The 18995-nt window shown below is 39.4% G+C and overlaps 1 protein-coding gene across 5 annotated transcripts in view; it reads left to right on the top strand.

Moving 5' to 3' along the window:
* The window catches only part of Vamp7 (vesicle associated membrane protein 7), a 37544-nt gene that overhangs the window by 11651 nt on the left and 6898 nt on the right, over positions 1-18995 (top strand). For all 5 annotated transcript variants that reach the window (XM_005370653.1, XM_026777807.1, XM_026777808.1 and 2 more), the window contains 3 exons: positions 1747-1884; positions 3818-3908; positions 7886-7953. In XM_005370653.1, the coding sequence (XP_005370710.1) occupies positions 1747-1884; positions 3818-3908; positions 7886-7953 (297 nt within the window). The remainder of the gene's footprint in view (positions 1-1746; positions 1885-3817; positions 3909-7885; positions 7954-18995) is intronic.

The raw sequence follows: 18995 nt of genomic DNA, 5'->3' as shown, positions 1-18995 counted from the left end.
AACTTCTTTTTATGTCATACTGGCCATGTGCTTATTTTTAAGCTGGTGTCTGACAGAGTCATGGAATTAACATGATTTCTATAAATCAGTGTTTTTAAACTTTCTTGTCACAGACTCATGCTTATACTGAGAATGTTGTTAAATGTATGAAGTAGAATACACAGAAGTCTAAACAAAATCAATTTTACTTAATATAACACTCAATATATTTTAAAGGATATACTAATGAATATACTTCTTTATAATATCATTGATAACAGCTGGTCATCAGACTAATAATAATACTTTTGAAATGTTGATGCATGTAGACCATTCAAAATACTTGTTACTATGATAGCATATTAATAAATAATTTCTGCAGATGACTAAGCTATAGATACCCCCTTTGTTTGTTAACTCATATTCAAAATTGAAATTTAACCTAAAGAATGATGAAAATAACTCTGTAATATTTCTGTGTATCCTAATACAAGTGCCTCTAGAATTCTGACCATTGATCCCAGTTCAAGAATCCTTGGGGGCTGGAGTGATGACTCAGTGGTTAAGAGTACTGTCTAGTCTTTCAGAAGACCCAGGTTTGATCCTTCACACCCTCATGGCAGCTCAAGCTTCCATAACTGTGGCCTCAGGAGATCTATCACCCTCTTGTGGTCTCTGAGGCAATCCACACACATGGTGCATAGGTAAAAACACCCCCACACATAAAATAATAAAGAATCCTTGGTTGAAGCTAAGTTGGAATGACATCAAATTACATTGATCATCACAATGATATTACCTCTGGTTTCACAATAAATTCTATCTGTTATCTAAAAGGACTATGTGAAATACTTAAAATAGATAAGAGCTGCTAATGCTGCGTCAGGAAGCCTTCTCTTAAAGGAGCCATGCCTCTGCTCACTGCCAGCAAACAGCCTGTCTGAAAAATGCAGCTACCAAGAAGCTGCACTTGGCTCCCATTTAAAAAAAAATGGAGACTATTTGTTCATTTCCCAGCTGCCCAGACCTGAATAACCACACAGAAACTATATTAATTACAACACTGTTTGACTGATGACTCAGGTGTATTTCTAGCTTACATCTTAAATTAACCCATTTCTATTATTCTGTGTATCACCACAAGGTTGTGAAAGTTTTCCAGTGTCTTTCTCCTTTGGCAGCTACATGGTGTCTCCTTGACTCTGCCTACTCTCTCTCTCTATCTCTTTCTGCCTGGTTATATTCTACCCTGCCATAGGCCAAAGCAGCTTTATTCATTAACCAATAAGAGCAACAAATATAGAAGGACATCCCACATTAAGATTTTTTCTTCTAACTCTTACATTCTGTTGGTTATGCTTGCATCTGTAATTCCTGATCTTTTACCCAGATTTTCCATTTACAGAATTCCCTATATTTGTGTTTTCTATTGTCTCTATTTCAGTTTTTTCAAGTCGTGATCTGTTTCCTTCACCTGTTTGATTGTTTTTTTCTTGGCTTTCTTTGTGGAATTTGTTGATTTTTTTTCCCCCACATACAGTTGTTTTTAGTTTGGATTTTGTTCTCAGCTTTTTAATTTATTAGCTGTATGACAAATGGCAAGTTAGTTGTCTTTTGGAAGCTTTTGTTCCTTATCTATGAAACAGAGTCACTTCTAGTCATTCCTAATGGATTCATGAATCAGTAAACAGTATTGTTGTTTTTGCTAATCTGCCACATATCTTTGTTTGCTTTGTAAATATGAGTACAATGTGGGTCACTTTACAGGATTTTGAGCGTTCTCGAGCCTTCAGTTTTCTGAATGAAGTAAAGAAGAGGTTCCAGACTACTTATGGTTCCAGAGCACAGACTGCACTTCCATATGCTATGAATAGTGAGTTCTCGAGTGTTTTGGCTGCACAGCTGGTAAGATTTTTCTCAGGACATAGTGTTTTGATGTATATTTTCTTCTTTATTACCTTTAAACACCATGGATATAGGGGCCCTGGCCTATAGAACACATTTATGATTGTGTTACTATAAGCCAACATAATAAAGTTTCCCTATTAAAAATATAAAAAGGTCATTTTAGTGTAGAAAGCTGATTGGTGACATTCTCTAATACTAATAGTCAGCATAGCTCAGGATTTGGAAGAATGTTAAAGATAGACTGGTTTGACTACTTATTTAATGTTTAGATCCACTAAACATGTGAACTGGCATTTTATCCCATGCATAGACCCTTTCCTTATCCACGATATGTTTGATATTTGAATAGTTCAAATTAGACATGTTAAAATTTGTTCATCTGCCTAACTCCCTCGTTCTCAACTGATGATGATGATGTGTGTGCACATCTGAAATGCCACCCTAGTCAAGATTTAAAAAAAAATCTTTCCATTAACCCTAAACTTTCCCCCATGCCCCTTCTTAGTAAGTCATCTACCCAATACTCTGTCCCAGCAAATTACTGATCTATTTTTAGTTTCTATAGATTAGTTTTTTTCTAGAATTTTGTATAAATGCACTCATAAAGTAAGTATTCTGATGTGTTTTGTTTTCCTCATTATAATACTTCTAGCCCTCATCCATCTTGAGTAAGTCAGCAGCATATTTTTGTTTTCTGTTGACCAATACTGTATACATACTGTTTTACTCATTTATCTGTTGCTCAATGTTTGGGTTGCTGTTTGTTTTTAACCGTTACAAGTAAAGCTGCTGTGAATCTCTACATGTCTTTGTGTGGACATATGTTTTTATTTCTCTGGTAAATAAATACCTAGGAATGGAATTCTTGGGTCATATGGTAATATTTAATTTAAAAATCTATCACCTTATTTTTCCAAAGTGAATGTACTATTTTTAAATTCTCATTGGCAATTCCAGTGTTTTACATCTTTGTCAACATTTATTGTCTGTCATTCATTTTAGCTATTCTAGTGGATATGCACTGGTATCTCATAGTGTTTTTAATCTGCATTTTCATGATATGAATGATGGTGAGCACCTTTCAAAATGCTTTCTTTTTATTTCTAAAAGTATCTGGGTACAAAGACATATGAAAACTATACATTTTAATCAGTTTTCACTTTTTCTATTTTAAAAAATACTTTGAGTAGCAGCAAAATTAACAACTGTTTTGTTATTAGCTCCAGATTTGTGTGTGATCCTTTGAATTACTAATTTCTTCCCTATAGCAAATAGAAATAATGAAAATATCTACATCATAGAGTTTTATAGGGGATTAAGTAATATATTTTCTGAATTACTTTCCATACTGAAATATCTGTAATATTGTGCATTAAGTACTTTATAGTTGTTCGTCTTGAGTGATAATTTCAAAATATATACTATCATCAGTCTTTTATATTCTAGATCTTGAGAGAAGCCAATGAAAATAAGATACATATTGTAATCCCAGCAACTAGATAGGCAGATATTAAAAGAACTGAGTGTGCCCCTATTCTGTCATATTCAAGAAATAAGAAAAATCAAGAGTACTTTTATCCTATCCTGCCTCTCCCCATCCCAACTATAGTCATTTTTAATTTGTTCCTTTCTTCCTGTATAAGCACAGATTACATATCCTCTCGCCTCTGCCCTAAGGGTCTCATATATTTCATATATTGTAATACATTCACTGAATTTTACTTAAAATAAGATGTTTTATACTAAAGTGCATTCCATATGAGAACAGTTTTTATACTGCCAATAATTTTCTAAATGTAAACATTTTTCAAGTATATGTATCTTTTATATAATAGAACCATGATTCTATAGCATTCCTCAGTATAGGTTATTACACTTTCATTTTTTAATTATGTCTTAATATTGTAAGTTAAAACTTAATATCTTGTAGAAGCATCATTCCGAAAATAAAGGGCAAGATAGAATGATGGAGACTCAAGCACAAGTGGATGAACTAAAAGGAATCATGGTCAGAAACATAGGTATGTTTCAGTGGCATAGTTTCATTCATATGAACACAAATAACACTGGTTTATTAGATTGGAGACAGATTATTGTAGGGAGGGAGAAACAGCATTTCCTTGTTTTCACCATCTAGATTAGTGATTCTTAACCTTCCTAATGCTGTGACCCTTTAATACAGTTTCTCATGTTGTAGTGACCCCCAACCATAAAATTATTTTCATTGCTTCTTCATAAATGTAATTTTGCTTCTGTTATGAATTGTAATGTAAATATATGATATGCAAGATATCTGATATGCAACCCTTGTGAGGGTTGAGAACCACTGATCTAGGTGCTGATACCTGGTCTTGCCTTTGTTGGGTGGGTGTTTTGTTCCTTGGTTTCTATTGCCCACTTTGCTTCTTAGGTGGGTGTGGTGGTTGTGTATTGCTTGATAGGGAATGCTTCTGGGATCCTGCTAAGTATGGACAAGGGGCTTCCTGGTTCAGTGCATTTCTAGGTACTGGGAACTGATACTTAGAAATGGGAATGAGCTAGAAGAGAGGCTGGGTGGCTCCACAGGAAGGAGGAGAAGAAGGTGTTCTACCATAATCTGTTTAGTACCCTAGGAATGGAGGCAAATAATCAGGAGAGGCCACAGAAGGTAGTTTGCTGTGCATCTGGGGATGAAACTTGGGTATTGATTTTGGAGGAAAGGATAGGGAGTAAAGATCTGAAGCTCACCTACCTTCTTCACTGGCTTACTTGGTTCTCTGAATGGCTTTACTGGTAGCTTCCCAGGGAATGCCTGCTAGAGTTGGGTTCTGAGACAAAGGTATGAGTGTGGAAGAATGTTGGAGAAGATCTATATAATCCTCTGGAAATGGTGACTAAAACGGAGGGCAGGCTGTAGCAGGTTGTCTGTTATAGAGCTGGGGGTAAGGCTAGCAGATGAGATTTGGAAGAAAGGGAACGTAGAAGATCTGCAATTAGTTTGCTTCCCTGGCCTGTATATCAGTCAGTATTTTGATTATGGCTACTAATGCTGCTATAAAACACCATGACAAAAAGAAACTTGGGGAGGAAAAGGTTTATTTGGCTTACACTTCTACATCATAGCCCATCAGTGAAGGAAGTCAGGACATGACTTCAAGCATGGCTGCAACCTTGAAAGCAAGAACCGATACAGAGGCCATGGAAGGGTGCTGCTTATGGCTTGCTCTCTGTAGCTTGCTCTTCTTATAGAACCAGGACCACCAGCCTCTGTGTGTGTGTGTGTGTGTGTGTGTGTGTATGTATTGGTGGTTGTTAGTCTATTTGTTTTCTCAATTTATGGTGTACATTTCTTTTGTGAGACAGTCTCATGTAAGACTGTGCTTAAACTTACTATTTAGCTGATGATGACCTTGAAGTTCTGGTTTTCCTGTATTCTAGTATTCTTTCTATAATTTTAATAAAATATCCTGAGAAAAGCACTTAGAGAAGAAAAGGTTTACAACTTAGAAAAGATTTTAGTTTGCAAGGCCATCATAGCAGGGAAGTCACAAGCTTGAAGTAGCCAGTTATATCACATCTACATTTAAGAATACAGAAAAATAAATGAATGCATGCTTAGTGCTCATCTATCTTACTATACGCTTAAATGTCGCAGGGCCAAAACCTAGGGTATAGTGCTACCTACATTTTGGCTGGGTCTTACATCAATTAAGGTAAACAAGGCAAATTCCTATAGATAAGCCTACAAGCCAATCTGATCTAGATATTTCTTTTTTAATTTGTTTTTTGTTTTGTTTTCTTTTTTGTTTGTTTCTTGAGACAGGTTTTCTCTGTGTAGGCTCGACTTTTCTGGAACTATATTGACCAGGATGGCCTCGAACTCAGAGAGAGCTTCATCTGCCTCCCAAGTGCTGGGATCAAAGGCATGTGCCACCACCACATCCATACTGTCTTCCCAAGTGATTATAAGTTGTATCAAATTGTCAATTAAAACTATCGCTGATTTGACCTCCAAGGTATTAGTGTTGGCAGAGATTTCTGTCCTGCCCCGTCCCACATCTGTTCAATACCCCAAAAATACACAGAGACCTACATTAATTATAAACTGGTTGGCCTAGTAGCTTAGCCTTCTTATTAACTCTTATAAACTTATATTAGCCCATAATTCTTGTCTGTGTTAGCCACGTGATGTTGTAATAGGAGTGGCGGGGCTTTATCCCCAGCACCCCGGCCACCTGGCTAGCTTATGCCCCGAAATAACAACACACAAATTGTATTTATTTAAACACTGCTTGGCACATTATATCTATCCTCTTCTCGGCTAACTCTTGCACCTGGACTAGCCCATTTCTAATAATCTATGTAGAATCAGTCTTACCGGGAAAGATTCTAGCCTATGTCCATCCTGGGTCGGAGCTTCATCGCGTGTGCCTCAGAGAGCAGAGTTATCACCTCTGTCCGGGAGAGGGGAGCATGGCGTCTCTGAGCTCACTTCCTCTTCCTCCCAGCATTCTGTTCTGTTTACTCCACCCACCTATGTTTTAACCTATCAGGGCCAAGCAGTTTTTTTATTGCTTAACCAATGAAATCAACAGATTGATATATGACACTCCCACATCTATGTGACTTGGTACCTGTTATCAATGAGGCATTCTCATCTTGCTTTGTCTGTGTCTGGGTGATGGCTGCAGACTGACCTTTCTTCTTCCCAGAATTCTCCTGTTCTAGTTGTCCTGCCTATACTTCCTGCCTGGTCGCTCCACCTATGCTTCCTGCCTGGCTATTGGCCAATCGGCGTTTTATTAAAAATAATACAAGTGACAGGATAAAAGACCATTATCCAACAGTATATTGGGATTATAGATGTGTTCTAGTTTATGTAGCGCTAATGATTAAATCCAGGATTTTTGCATGTTAGCAAAGAATTCTGCTAAGTGAGCCACATCCCCAGATCCTCTTGTGATGCCTTTGTTTGACTTTAATAACCAAGATAATAATGAGCCCATTTAATATGTTGAGAAATATTTTTTTTTCTTTTGTCTTTTTCAAGAAGTTTGTGAAAGGTGGGCAGTGGTGGCACTTGTCTTTAATCCCAGCACTCGGGAGGCAGAAGCAGGCAGATCTCTTTGAGTTCAAGGACAGCCTGGCCTACAGAGTGAGTTCAGGACAGGCTCCAAAGCTACACAGAGAAACCCTGTTCAAAAAAAACAGAAGTTTATGATAAAGTAGTGTGTATTTTTCTTGAAATATTTTATATAGAATTCATCTTTTAATTTATCCAGGCATTGATTTTTTTTATTCAAAGTTTTGAAATTGTTGGCTTAATCTCATATTGTTACATTCAGATTTTTATTTTTTAATTATTTGTGTATAGTAACTGGAATATGCCACTGTGTGTGTGTGAATATCAGAGGACAACTCGATTGAACCTATTTTCTCCTATGTATATGTGGGTTCTGGAGATTGTACTCATATTATCAGGCTTGACAAAAAACACCCTTACCTTTCTGGATTGTTTTGCTAACCTCAAACTTGCATATTTATTGTAAGGATATGTAATAATTAAGTTTATAGGAAGAAATAAAAAAAGATGAGAAGTTAGATGACCTCAAACATCTAGAGAGGGCTATTTTTTAATGCTGGAGAGGTGCCATCCTGAGTACTAGCCTCACCATGATCAGGGCAAAGGACCCAGTCACTCAGTGACCATAGTTCCAGAGAGCACAGTTCATATTCTCCAAGGTGGGAGTTTTGTAATGATAGTGAAATGGGAAAGCATTCATTAGTGGCAGAATAGGGAGGTTAGCTGTTTTCCTTAAATAAGCTGTTTTTGAAAATATAGTCTGTTGTTTCTATGCAACTATCAGTTGTCTTGAATTGGGGTCAGCTGCTTTTCTTCTGAAGTCAAATAGTTAACTTCATGGAACTTTGAACTCAGTTTTAGGGCTTTTGGCTTTGGTGAGTGGGTCCCTTTATTTCTAATATAAAACATCATTTCTATTTGTAAAAATATTTCCAGATTTGGTTGCTCAACGTGGAGAAAGATTGGAATTACTGATAGACAAAACAGAAAACCTTGTGGATTCAGTAAGTATAGAATATGATATTTCTTTCCAGGGTTTTAAAACAACTGCACTTATGTCTAAGAAAATATGGAAATGCCTTAAATCTTAGGCTGAGGTATTTTGTTTCTCTGTTTCCTTTCTCATATCTATTATGTCATTATTTTGTGATAAGAAGGGTAACAGTGAGACATACAAAACAATCTCTCAGCAGCCATCATTGAAGCTTTTTTTTAAAAAAAATATACTCAGTGTGTAAAATTAATTTCCTAAAAGTTTGGATTGAGGCAAAGTTTTTCAATTGATAAATAATTCATTATGTACTTTTGCTGTAAGTTTCAGCTTGGTGTGTGTGACTCATTGTGAATCCTGAAACTATGCAATTCCTTTTGGTGTTTATAGTGTTAACTTGATTTTTTTCCTTATATCAAGCCAAAGGTATAAGTTGAAATGTGCCATTAATCCTTAACTGAGATAAGTATGTCCCTGTGAGTTACTTGTTCTATTCTCACATATTTCTTTCTATTTTTCACTCTTCTCTCATATATTACATTCCTCCCTCCCCTTCCCCATGCTTCCCCCACCTCCCTTCTCCCCTAGTTCCATCCTCCTTCTGTTTCCCTTCAGAAAAGAGCAGACCTCCCAAGGCCATCAATCAAACATGGCTTAATATGCTACAGTAAGACCATGCACATACCATCATATCAAAGCTGAACAAGGTGACCCAGTAGGAGGAAAAGGGTCAGAGACAGCCCCCACTTCCACTGTTAGGAATCCTACAAGAAAACCAGGCTACTCTGCCATAACATATTGTAGAGGATCTAGGTCAGACCCTTACAGGATCCCTGATCTCTGTAAGCCCCCTTGAGTCCCAGTCAGTTGATTCTATGGGTTGTGTTCTTGTGGTGTCCTTATCCTCTCCGGTTACTCCTATCCTTCCTTCCCCTCCTCTTCAGGCCCCCCCCCCTGATCTCTGCCTAATGTTTAACTGCTCCAGTCAATTACTGGTTATAGTCTCTCTGGTCTCTTTAATGATGATTCTGCTAGGCTCTGGTCCCAGAATACTCTGCAGGCAGGACAAGCTGTACATTGGAGATTTTGTGGCTCGGTTGCTACCTCAATCCCTCCACTTGAGGCCTTGTCTGGCTATAAAAGATGAACGAGTCAGACTCTGTGTCCCCCATTATTAGGAGTCTTTGCTATGGTTACTCTTGTAAATTCCATCGAATTTCCATTGAAGTGTTTTCACCTCACCCCCCCCCCAAATGCTCCTCCCAGTTCCCAGTATTTTCTCCCACATTCTGACTTGATCTCTCCTGTTTTCAACCCCACTCACCCTCAGTCCATCCTCGAAAGCTGTTCTATTACTTCTTTCCAGGGAGAACCTTGTGTTCCTCCCTTAAGCCTGCCTTGTTTCATAAACTCTCTGGGTCTGTGGACCTTAGTATTGATTATCTTTTACTTTAAAGCTAATATCCATGCCTTGTTTGTCTTTCTGTGTCTGGGTTACCTCACTTAGGATGATATTTTTCAAGTTCCATCCATTTGCGTGCAAATTTCATTATGTCATGGTTTTTAACAGCTATTTTTAACATAAATACTCTGTTATGTAAATGTGCCACATTTTCTTTATCCATTCTTCAGTTGAGAGACATCTAGGTTGCTTCCAGGTTCTAGTTATTACTAATAAACATGCTATGAACATAGTTGAGCAAGTGTCCTGTGGCTGAGCATCATTTGGGTATATGCCCAAGAGTAGTATGGCTGGCTCTTGATGTAGATCAATTCCCAATTTTCAGATGAACTGCAATATTGATTTCCAAAGTGGCTCTACAAGTTTACATTCCCACCAGCAGTGGAGGGAATGTTCCCCTTCTTCTACATCCTCTCCAGCATGAACTGTCATTTATGTTTTTTATCTTACCCATTCTAATAAGCATAATATGGAGTCTTGGAGTCTTTTTGATTTTCATTTCCCTGATGGCTAATGATATTGAACATTTCTCTGTTTCTTGATCATTTTGGTTTTCTCTGTTAAATTCTGTTTAGATCTGTAGTCCAGCAGGACAGTGGTGGCACGTGCCTTTAACCCTAGCTCTCAGGAGGCAAAGGTAAGAGGCAGGAGGATCTCTGTAAGTTCAAGGCCAGCCTGGTCTATAGAGCTAGTCCCAGGACAACTAGTGTTGTTACACAGAGAAATACTTCCTCAACAAAACAAAACAAAATAGGTCTGTTCTCCATTTTTAAAATTGGTTTGTCGATGTCTAGTTTCTTGAGTTCTTTATATATTTTGGATATTAGCCCTCTGTCAGATGTGAAGCTGGTGAAAATCTTTTCTGTTCTGTGGGCTGCCATTTTGTCCTATTGATGGTATCCTTTGCTGTATAGAAACTTTTCAGTTTCACGAGATTCCATTTATTAATTGTTGTGTTAGTGTTCTGTTCAGGAAGTTGTCTTCTGTGCCAATAGTTCAAAGCTATTCCCCACTTTCTCTTCTATCAGGTTCAGTGTATCTTGTCTTATGATGAGGTCTTTGATTCATTTGGAGTTAATTTTTTGTGCAAGATGGTAAGTATGGATCTGTTTGCTTTCTTCAACATACCAGCATCCAGTTGGACCAGTACCATGTATTGAAGATGCCTTCCTTTTTCTATTATATATTTCTGTCTTATTTATCAAAAATTAGGTGTCCATAGATATGTGTATTTATGTCTGGGTCTTTGATTCAATTCCATTGATCAACATGTCTGTTTTTATGGCAGTACCATGTGGTTTATATTACTACAGCTCTGTAGTATAGCTTGAAATCATGGATGGTGATACCTCCAGAAGTTCTTTTATTACATAGGGTTGTTTTAGCTATCCTTGGTCTTTTATTTCATATGAAGTTGAACATTAATTCTTTCAGGATCTATAAATAATTGTGTTATAATTTTAATGGAGATTGTGTTTAATCTGTAGATTGCTTTTGGTAGGATGGCTGTTTTTAGTATGTTAATCCTACCAATCCATAAGCATTGCATCATCTGATATCTCCTTCAATTTACTTCTTTGAAAACTTTAAGTATTTATTATAAAGTCTTTCACTTGTTTGGTTATAGTTAACCCCAAGATATTTTATATTTTTGTGGCTATTGTCAAGGGTATTGTTTCCCTGAATTCTTTCTCATCCTGTTTGTCATTTGTATATAGGTGTGCTACTAATTTTTTAGTTAACTGTATATCCAGCCACATTGCTGAAGATATTTATCAGTTGTAGGAGTCCCCTGGTAAAAAGTTTGGTATCACTTATGTGATAATTATCTTATCATCTGCAAATAGCAACACTTTGACTTCTTCCTTTCCAACTTATATCCCCTTAATCTCCTTTTGTTGTCTTATTGCTCTAGCTAGAACTTTGAATACTATATTGAATACATATGGAGAGAGTGGACAGCCTTATCTTGTTCCTGATTTTAGTGAAATTGCGTTGAATTTCTCTCAGTTAATTTGATGTTGGCTGTTGGCTTGCTGTATACTGCCTTAATTATGTTTAGGTATGTTCCTTGTATCCCTGATCTCTCTAAGACCTTTATCATGAAGGAATGTTAGATTTAGTCAAAGGTATCTTCAGTATATAAAGAGATGATCATGTGGTTTTTTTCTTTCAGCTTGTTTATATGGTAAATTACATTGACAGGTTTTCGTATGTTGAACCATGCCTGCATCTCTACAATGAAGCCTACTTATCATGGTGTATGATCTTTTTTGATGTGTTCTTGAATTTGATTTGTGAGTATTTTATTGAGTATTTCTGCATAAATTTTTATGAGATTGGTCTGTAATTCTCTTCCTTTGTTGAATCTTTGTGTGGTTGGAAGTTTTTATTTTCTTTTTTCTTGATTTCTGCCTTGACACAGTAGTTGATTTATATGGAGTTGTTCAGTTTCCAATGAGTTTGTAGGATGTTTGCAGTTTCTGTTGTTGTTTATATCCAGATTTAATCTGTGGTGGTCTATTCTTCTGACTGGTATGGCCTGCACCTGAACAGGGATGTCTGCTGGCTTTGTAGGGATAGGGTCAGTGGTATCTATCTTTACATTTTCTATGCAGTTCATTGTAAAAGTGTTTTGAAAACAATGACAAACATATAGAGATCTATTACAGGGTAAAATTTTACACATTTAAAAAAAGAGGGTGTTCACGACAACCGTTCAGGGGTGCGTGGTCTATCAAACCATATTTGTCTGGAAGTATTCCACAGGTTCTCATCTTATGTGGAAACAAAAGAAGAGCCTCCTTTCTAAAGCAACATATTCTTAGACTCAAATTTTGGAATTAAGATGCCTTTAGAACATATGTGTTGGTTTAGCTTAGCAGCCCATACAATGAAATGTCTCTCTGTACTTAGCTCCTTCACAGTCAAAAAATTCAAGGAAACACAATAATATACATAATCCAGACTCTCTGTGAACTTTTCGTCTTTACATGGCTTGTTTTTACTCTATTACTTTTTAATGTTTATTTTTTTATTTTTACTCCTTTAATCTATGACTGTCTGTACTCTGTCTCTTTAAAGACATTATCTTTTTTAAAGCATTACTTTATTTTATGACTCTCTATACTCTTTTTCTTCTCTCTTCCAAGCCTACGTACATTTAGCCAACACTATGACCCATTTAGAGGTCTTTTATGTTTGAATCTGGCCTACTGTGTATCTGTAATATTTTACTGTCCAGGAGCACTACATAAAATGCTAAGCACTTCTGCCGGGCAGTGGTGGCGCACGCCTTTAATCCCAGCACTCGGGAGGCAGAGGCAGGCGGATCTCTGTGAGTTCGAGACCAGCCTGGTCTACAGAGCTAGTTCCAGGACAGGCTCCAAAGCCACAGAGAAACCCTGTCTCAAAAAACAAAAAAATAAAAAAAAATAAAAAATGCTAAGCACTTCTTAAAAACTTAAGCTGTGTTATTGCTCTGGCAATATGTCAGTGCCTGCTTGCCCTACCCAGTCCAGCATGGTGAAGCCACTTGTACCTCTGAGCCATGCGCACCGGCCCACTTCTAGGCACATTGCCAGTCCACGACACCATTAAGCAAGCTACAGCACTCTGCTCACAAACCCCATCCAAATGCTCTGTCTCCCACAAGAGCCAGAAGTCTCACTGACAGCATAGCCCAGAAAGCCTGCATTTCAAAATGGTATTGCTTTTTATCTGCTGCTGCTGCTGCTGCTGCTGCTGAGTCAGGAAAATCTCTCTTAAAGGAGCTGCGGCATGCCGCCAGCAAACAGCAAAAAGCTGTGTTAAACCTTTATAATATCCATGGTGGTTTAGCTTGGCAGCCCATATAATGAGATGTCTCTCTGTACTTAGCTCCTTCACAGTCAAAAGATTTAAAGAAAACACAATAATACACAGAATTCAGGCTTTCTGTGAATTTTCCATTTTTACGTGGCTTATTTTTCTTTATTTCTTTTAATCTATAACTATCTGTACTCTGTCTCTTTAAAGACTTTACCCATTTTAAAAAACATTAACTTTATTTTATACTCTATCTTTTCTCTTCTAAGCCTATGTATATTTATTTAACAGTGTGACCCATTTAGATGTCTTTTATGTCTGAATCTGTCCTATTGTGAATCTGTAATTCTTTACTGTCCAAGAGCAGTTTTGCTTTGCAGTTTTAAATTGCTAAGGGCTTAAGAATCTAAGCTGTGACATTCCTAGGTCAAAAACAGGTACTGTGGGCTTGCCCCACCCAGTCCAGCATGGTGGAGCCGCTTATGCCTCTGAGCTGTGTGCACCACTAGCACAGCAGAGCTGCTTGTGCCTTGGAGTCAGTTGTGCCTCTGAGCTGCACGTAATGCTCCCCTTTTAGGCACACAGCGAATTCAGAGGCCATCAAATGAACCATAGCACTTTACTCACAAACCCCATGGATGTGCTGTCTCCCACAAGAGACAGAGGTCACGCTGGCAGCACAGCCCAGAAATTGGTATTTTAAAACCGCCACTTTCTAGTAGACCTGATCCTGCTGCCTACCCAGGCAGGGAGCGCCAAGCCATGCCAAACTACAGGTATGGTCTCACTTGCTTTGATCCTGACCCCAAGTGGACACACAAACATCCGGGCCCACAAATGCTCTTTAACTGGAGATTGCACTGGTGGTAGGACCCAAGAAGCCTTGTTTTAAAATGGTGCAGCTGTTTTTCTGCTGCTATTGCTGAGTCAGGAAATCTCTGTGGCACACCCAGGAAAGATTCCAACCAGCATCAGTCTCAGGCAGGAGAATCATGGTATCTGCCACAATTCCCTTCCCAGCATTCTATTCTGTCTACTTCACCTATCTAAATTCTGCCTTATCAAAAGGCCAAGGCAGTCTCTTTATTCAACCAATGAAAGCAACACACAAACAGAAGAACCTCCTACACCATAAACCTATTCTGTGACCTAGGTAATTGACAGAATCTCCTCTTTCTATTTTTTCAAGAACAATTTGTAATCCCCATTTAAGCAAAACTTTCTTTACTTCAAACATTCTTTCTAAGGTATCTGCATTTGAATCAAATAGCAAAATGTCATCCATGTAATGGTAAATTATAGATTTAGGAAATTGCTTACATATTATTTCCACTGGCTGACTCACAAAGCATTGCCTATGGGAGGATAGTCCTGTGAAGGCAATTTTTCTCTGCCCTTTTCTTATAGGTATAGTGAGGAAATAATCTTTTAAATCAATAACTATAAGAGACCATCCTTTAGGTAATAGAGAAGGCAAAAGAATTCTAGATTGTAGAAGGCCCATAAGATGAATTACCTTATTGACAGCTCTTAGATCTGTCACCATTCTCCATTTGCCAGATTTCTTTTTAACAACAAATAGAGGAGAATTCCAAGGGCTGGTTCATTCTTCAATATAGTGGGCATCTAGTTGCTTCTGTAACAGCTGTTCTAAAGCCTGCAGTTTTTCTTCTGTTAAAGGCCACTGTTTAACCCATATTGGTTTCTTAGTTAACCATTTTAAAGGTAGAGCCATTGGTACCTCTAAAGGTTTGCTAGTTGCTTCATGTTCTTCTAGTAATCCCTCAATTACAATATTATTTATACACACTCTTAGCTTTGGTCTTTGATCATTTATAAAAGTCTGCCAACATATATACTTCCTATTGGAACTTTTGATTCATCCTCGATGTCTATTTCATCATTCAGAACAGTATGGTTTTTTACAGCAGGTGAGATATGTCCTCCATGATGACTGGGAATGACTGGACCACTTTTGGCTTGGGGTCCTGTGAGAGGGCCCTCGAGAATTCCCCATGGTATTTGGTTGCCTTGTCTGTCTTTTGTTGATGTACATTCATTGGTCCAGTGTTGGCCTTTACCACATCTTCTACATAATCTAGAAGGTGGAGACCTTCTATTTTTGCCATTCCCAGAGGAGACATTATTTCTAGGAATTCCTTGTCTACAGTCCCTTCTCAGATGTCCTATTCTACCACAATTGAAACATTTGCCGTTTTTATGTCTCCTCATACCTTTGGAAATTGCTTCTCCTACCTGAGCCTCAGTATTAGAGTCAAATGTCTCAGTGTTCATTATTCCTACAGCACATTATGGTGAGGAGGCATGGATGCAAGTAATAGTCATAGTGGCAGGAGCCGGAAACAGATTACATTATGAATCAGAGAGCGAACTGAAAGTGTCAGGCAAGGCTGTATACTCTCAAAGTTTACCTCCAGTGATATACTTCCTCTAGCAATGCTGCAACTCCTAAATATTCCTAAGCAGTGTCACCAGTTGGGAATCAAGTGTTCAAATGCCATAGCCTATTTTGGACATTTCTCAGTCAAAGTATCACATCCATTTAGTCCCCCCTAAAGTCTGGTTTATCACTAAAATGTCACCCTGATATTAGTTCTATCAGAAGGGGTACATCTTTAAAAATTAATGGATGGTAGCATGTTGTTGTCAGTACAAGCTCTGCTGGCAGCTACAGAACTAAATGATCCATAAGATGCAGTAGTAGCAAATCAGTACAAACAAAATTAGGAAATACATCAGCAGACAGCTTAATTTTGGGCATATGTGTATGCTTGAAAACCATTTTGCTAAGAGAAACAACATCCAGCAGGTCAGAGAAACAAGTCAGTCAGTCTCTTCATCTGTATCTTTATTTTTCTCTTATCCCTTTTATATCGCCTAAGACAAAAATTTCTACACAAGAAAAGATTACATCACAATCACAAGTTACATTTTTTTTCAAAATCAAATTAGTCTTCACACTGAATGAAATCACATTATGATCACAAATTACACGTTTTTCTTAGAAGTCCGTAAGTACTTAAACTTTTTTTGTATTAATATTCCTACCATAACATCTTCACCCCGAAGCAATGATCCTTAACAAAGATTTAAACAAGCCAAGTATATTTCAGCTTGTTCCTTTTGTACTAGCAGACAGCTATTTACAGTTTCAGTGTAGCAGATTTCTATCCTATTTCTCTTCTACAAAACTTTACTCAAGTGGTCTAGCTAACCATCTGTTTTTCTTTATACACAATAGGGTCATTTAATTTCCTTTCACAACTTTGTTTTTTCAAGGTGTATACTTGGGTCTGTGATTAATTCTGTAAGCTGCATGACCAAGAAACTCAGGCCTAACCTTGGGTATAGGTATAAATTGCTTTCTTTGATCATCAGCCTGTTTTTCCAGAGGCATAATTCATGGAGCTATAATGCATGAAACATCTTTGTTCTTATTTTCCACTCTCTGGAAATCTAAGAAAGGGGAAAGTGACGTCTAGCCTAATTTTCCCTTATTTGTATCTCTTGTTGGAGCAATAATTGGCAGAATTACCTATAACAGTTCCCTAATCATTTTTATTAACTATCCTAACCACATGAATCTTTAAATTATTGTTCTAACTAGTCATCATTGCTCTTATAAAAATTATCTTCATTATTATCTTCAACTAAATTTCCCAGTGAGGAGTGGGATTTTCCCATGAAACCATCACTATACTAGACACAGTGGAATCCTTTCTCATAGTAATCACACCATGCCAAATACCACAGGAACATGAGATAGCAAGTAGGAGAAAGTACAGTAGAAGCAAGGGGTACCTGGGGATGACTTCCATAGGGCTTTGCCCCTCCAGGTACTCACATTATAGCTTTGCTCTCTGGTTGGCTGTATTCCTTAAGCTCCATTACTGATGGCAGCTCCTCTGTCATGGCCTCTGACAGCATTTTCTAGTACAGAATTACAAAGATATATATCCCCCAAAACCTATGTTTGAACATAAAACATTTGATAGAAATGTAGTAATAGATGTGACCCCTGGCTCCCAAGCCAGGGAAGCTGCACCCCCTCTTCAATGGCTGGCCTCCCCATGGAAGGCCCTGGGGTTCCAGGCTTGGGCACATGTGCACCCCTCTTTCACAACCAGCCTCCAAGAGCTGGGCAGACTCTGGGGACTGTGCCCTCCTCTTCCACGGCCGGCCTCCCCAGGTCGAGCCAGGACAGACCCTGGGGAGGCAGGCTGGGGAAGATGTGCATTGCTCTTCCATGAAATGCATGCCCTGGGGAGCTAGGCCAGAGAAGAAACACCCGCTTTTCCACCCAGCATCCTGAGGGCTGGCTAGGTCAAGAAAGATGTGCCCCCTCTACTACAGCTTCCTTTCCCGGGCAGGGCAGGCCCTGAAGTGTCAGGCTGAGAAGCTTTGCCCACTCTTCCATGGATGCCAGGCAGGGGAGTTGCACCCCCTCTTCCAAAGCTGACACCCCTGGGCTGTCAAGGCCTTGGGGTACCAGACCGGGGAAGATGTCCCCCCCCTCTTCCAGTCAGCCTTCCCAGGGTCAGCCTGTCCCTGGAGTCCTAGTCGGGTAGATACACCCTGTCTTCCATGGCAGACAGGCCCTATTGAGCCAGGCCAGGGAAAACGCATCTCCTCTTCCATGACTGGCCTTCCTGGGCAGGCCAGGCACTGGAGTCCCAGGCCGGGGAAGATGTGCACCCTCTTACACGGCCAGCCTCCCCAGGCAGGCCAGTCCCTGTAGTGCCAGGCCAGGGAAGCTGTGCCCCCTCTTCCTCGACTGGCTTCCCTAGATTAGGCCAAGCCCTGGTGTGCCAGTGTGGGGAAGCTGCTCCCCATCATCCACAGCTGGCCTCCCAAGGCAGTCCAGTCCTTGGGGTGCCAGGCCTGGGAAGCTGTGCCCTCTTTCCACAGCCTGCCTCCCCAGGGCAAGCCAGTCCCTGTGGTGACATGCTGAGGAAGTTGGGCCTACTCGTCCATGGTTGGTCTCCCCAAGGCAGGACAGGCTGTGTTGTGCCAGGCCTGAGAAGATGCGCACCTCATCCAGGGCTTCCAGGTCCAAAGATGCCAGGCTGGGGAAGCAGTGCCCTTTCCTCCACGGCTGAACTCCTCAGGATAGGTTCTGGCGTGCCAGGTGAGGGATGCTGTGCCACCTCATCCATGGTTGCCAGGCTAGGTAAACTGTACCCCCTCTTCCACAGATGTCCTCCCCAGACCACGCCTGGGCCTTGGGTGCCATGATGAAATTACTGTGTCCCCTCTTCCACGGATGCCAGTCTGTGGAAGCAATGTCTTCTCTTCCACATCCACCAGGCTGGGAAAACTGCACTTACACTTCCACAGTTGGCCTCCCCAGGACATGCCAGGCCCTTGGGTAACAGGCTCGGGAATCTGTGCACCCTCATCCAGGGATGCTAAGCCAGGGACACTGTACCCCCTCTTCAATGGCTGGCCTCCCCATGGGAGACCCTGGGGTGCCAGGCTGGGGAAATGTAATGGGAGCCTTAAAGTTCTAGCCTTCAAGACTTCCGTGCAGGGTTCAGTTAAAGACACCATGATAAGCTAAAAGGGGACTAAAAATCTGAGGGTAAAGAACTCTATTCACAATGGGAATCATCTGCCCATGTTTCCTTATTCTTCTCTCTTTCTGTTCTGCCTTGTTCCACCTGTTACCAATGTTTGCAGTCATATATAACTTTTAAAGCAGCAATTCTCCAGCCCTAGCAGGCTTCAGGACCAAAATTCTTTTGCACCATAGAAATCAGATAAGG

Source organism: Microtus ochrogaster, unplaced genomic scaffold (genome assembly GCF_000317375.1).
Source record: "Microtus ochrogaster isolate Prairie Vole_2 unplaced genomic scaffold, MicOch1.0 UNK85, whole genome shotgun sequence".
Classification (NCBI taxonomy): domain Eukaryota; kingdom Metazoa; phylum Chordata; class Mammalia; order Rodentia; family Cricetidae; genus Microtus; species Microtus ochrogaster.
Note: the sequence above shows the minus strand (reverse complement) of the source record. Positions and strands in the feature narration are given on the sequence as shown.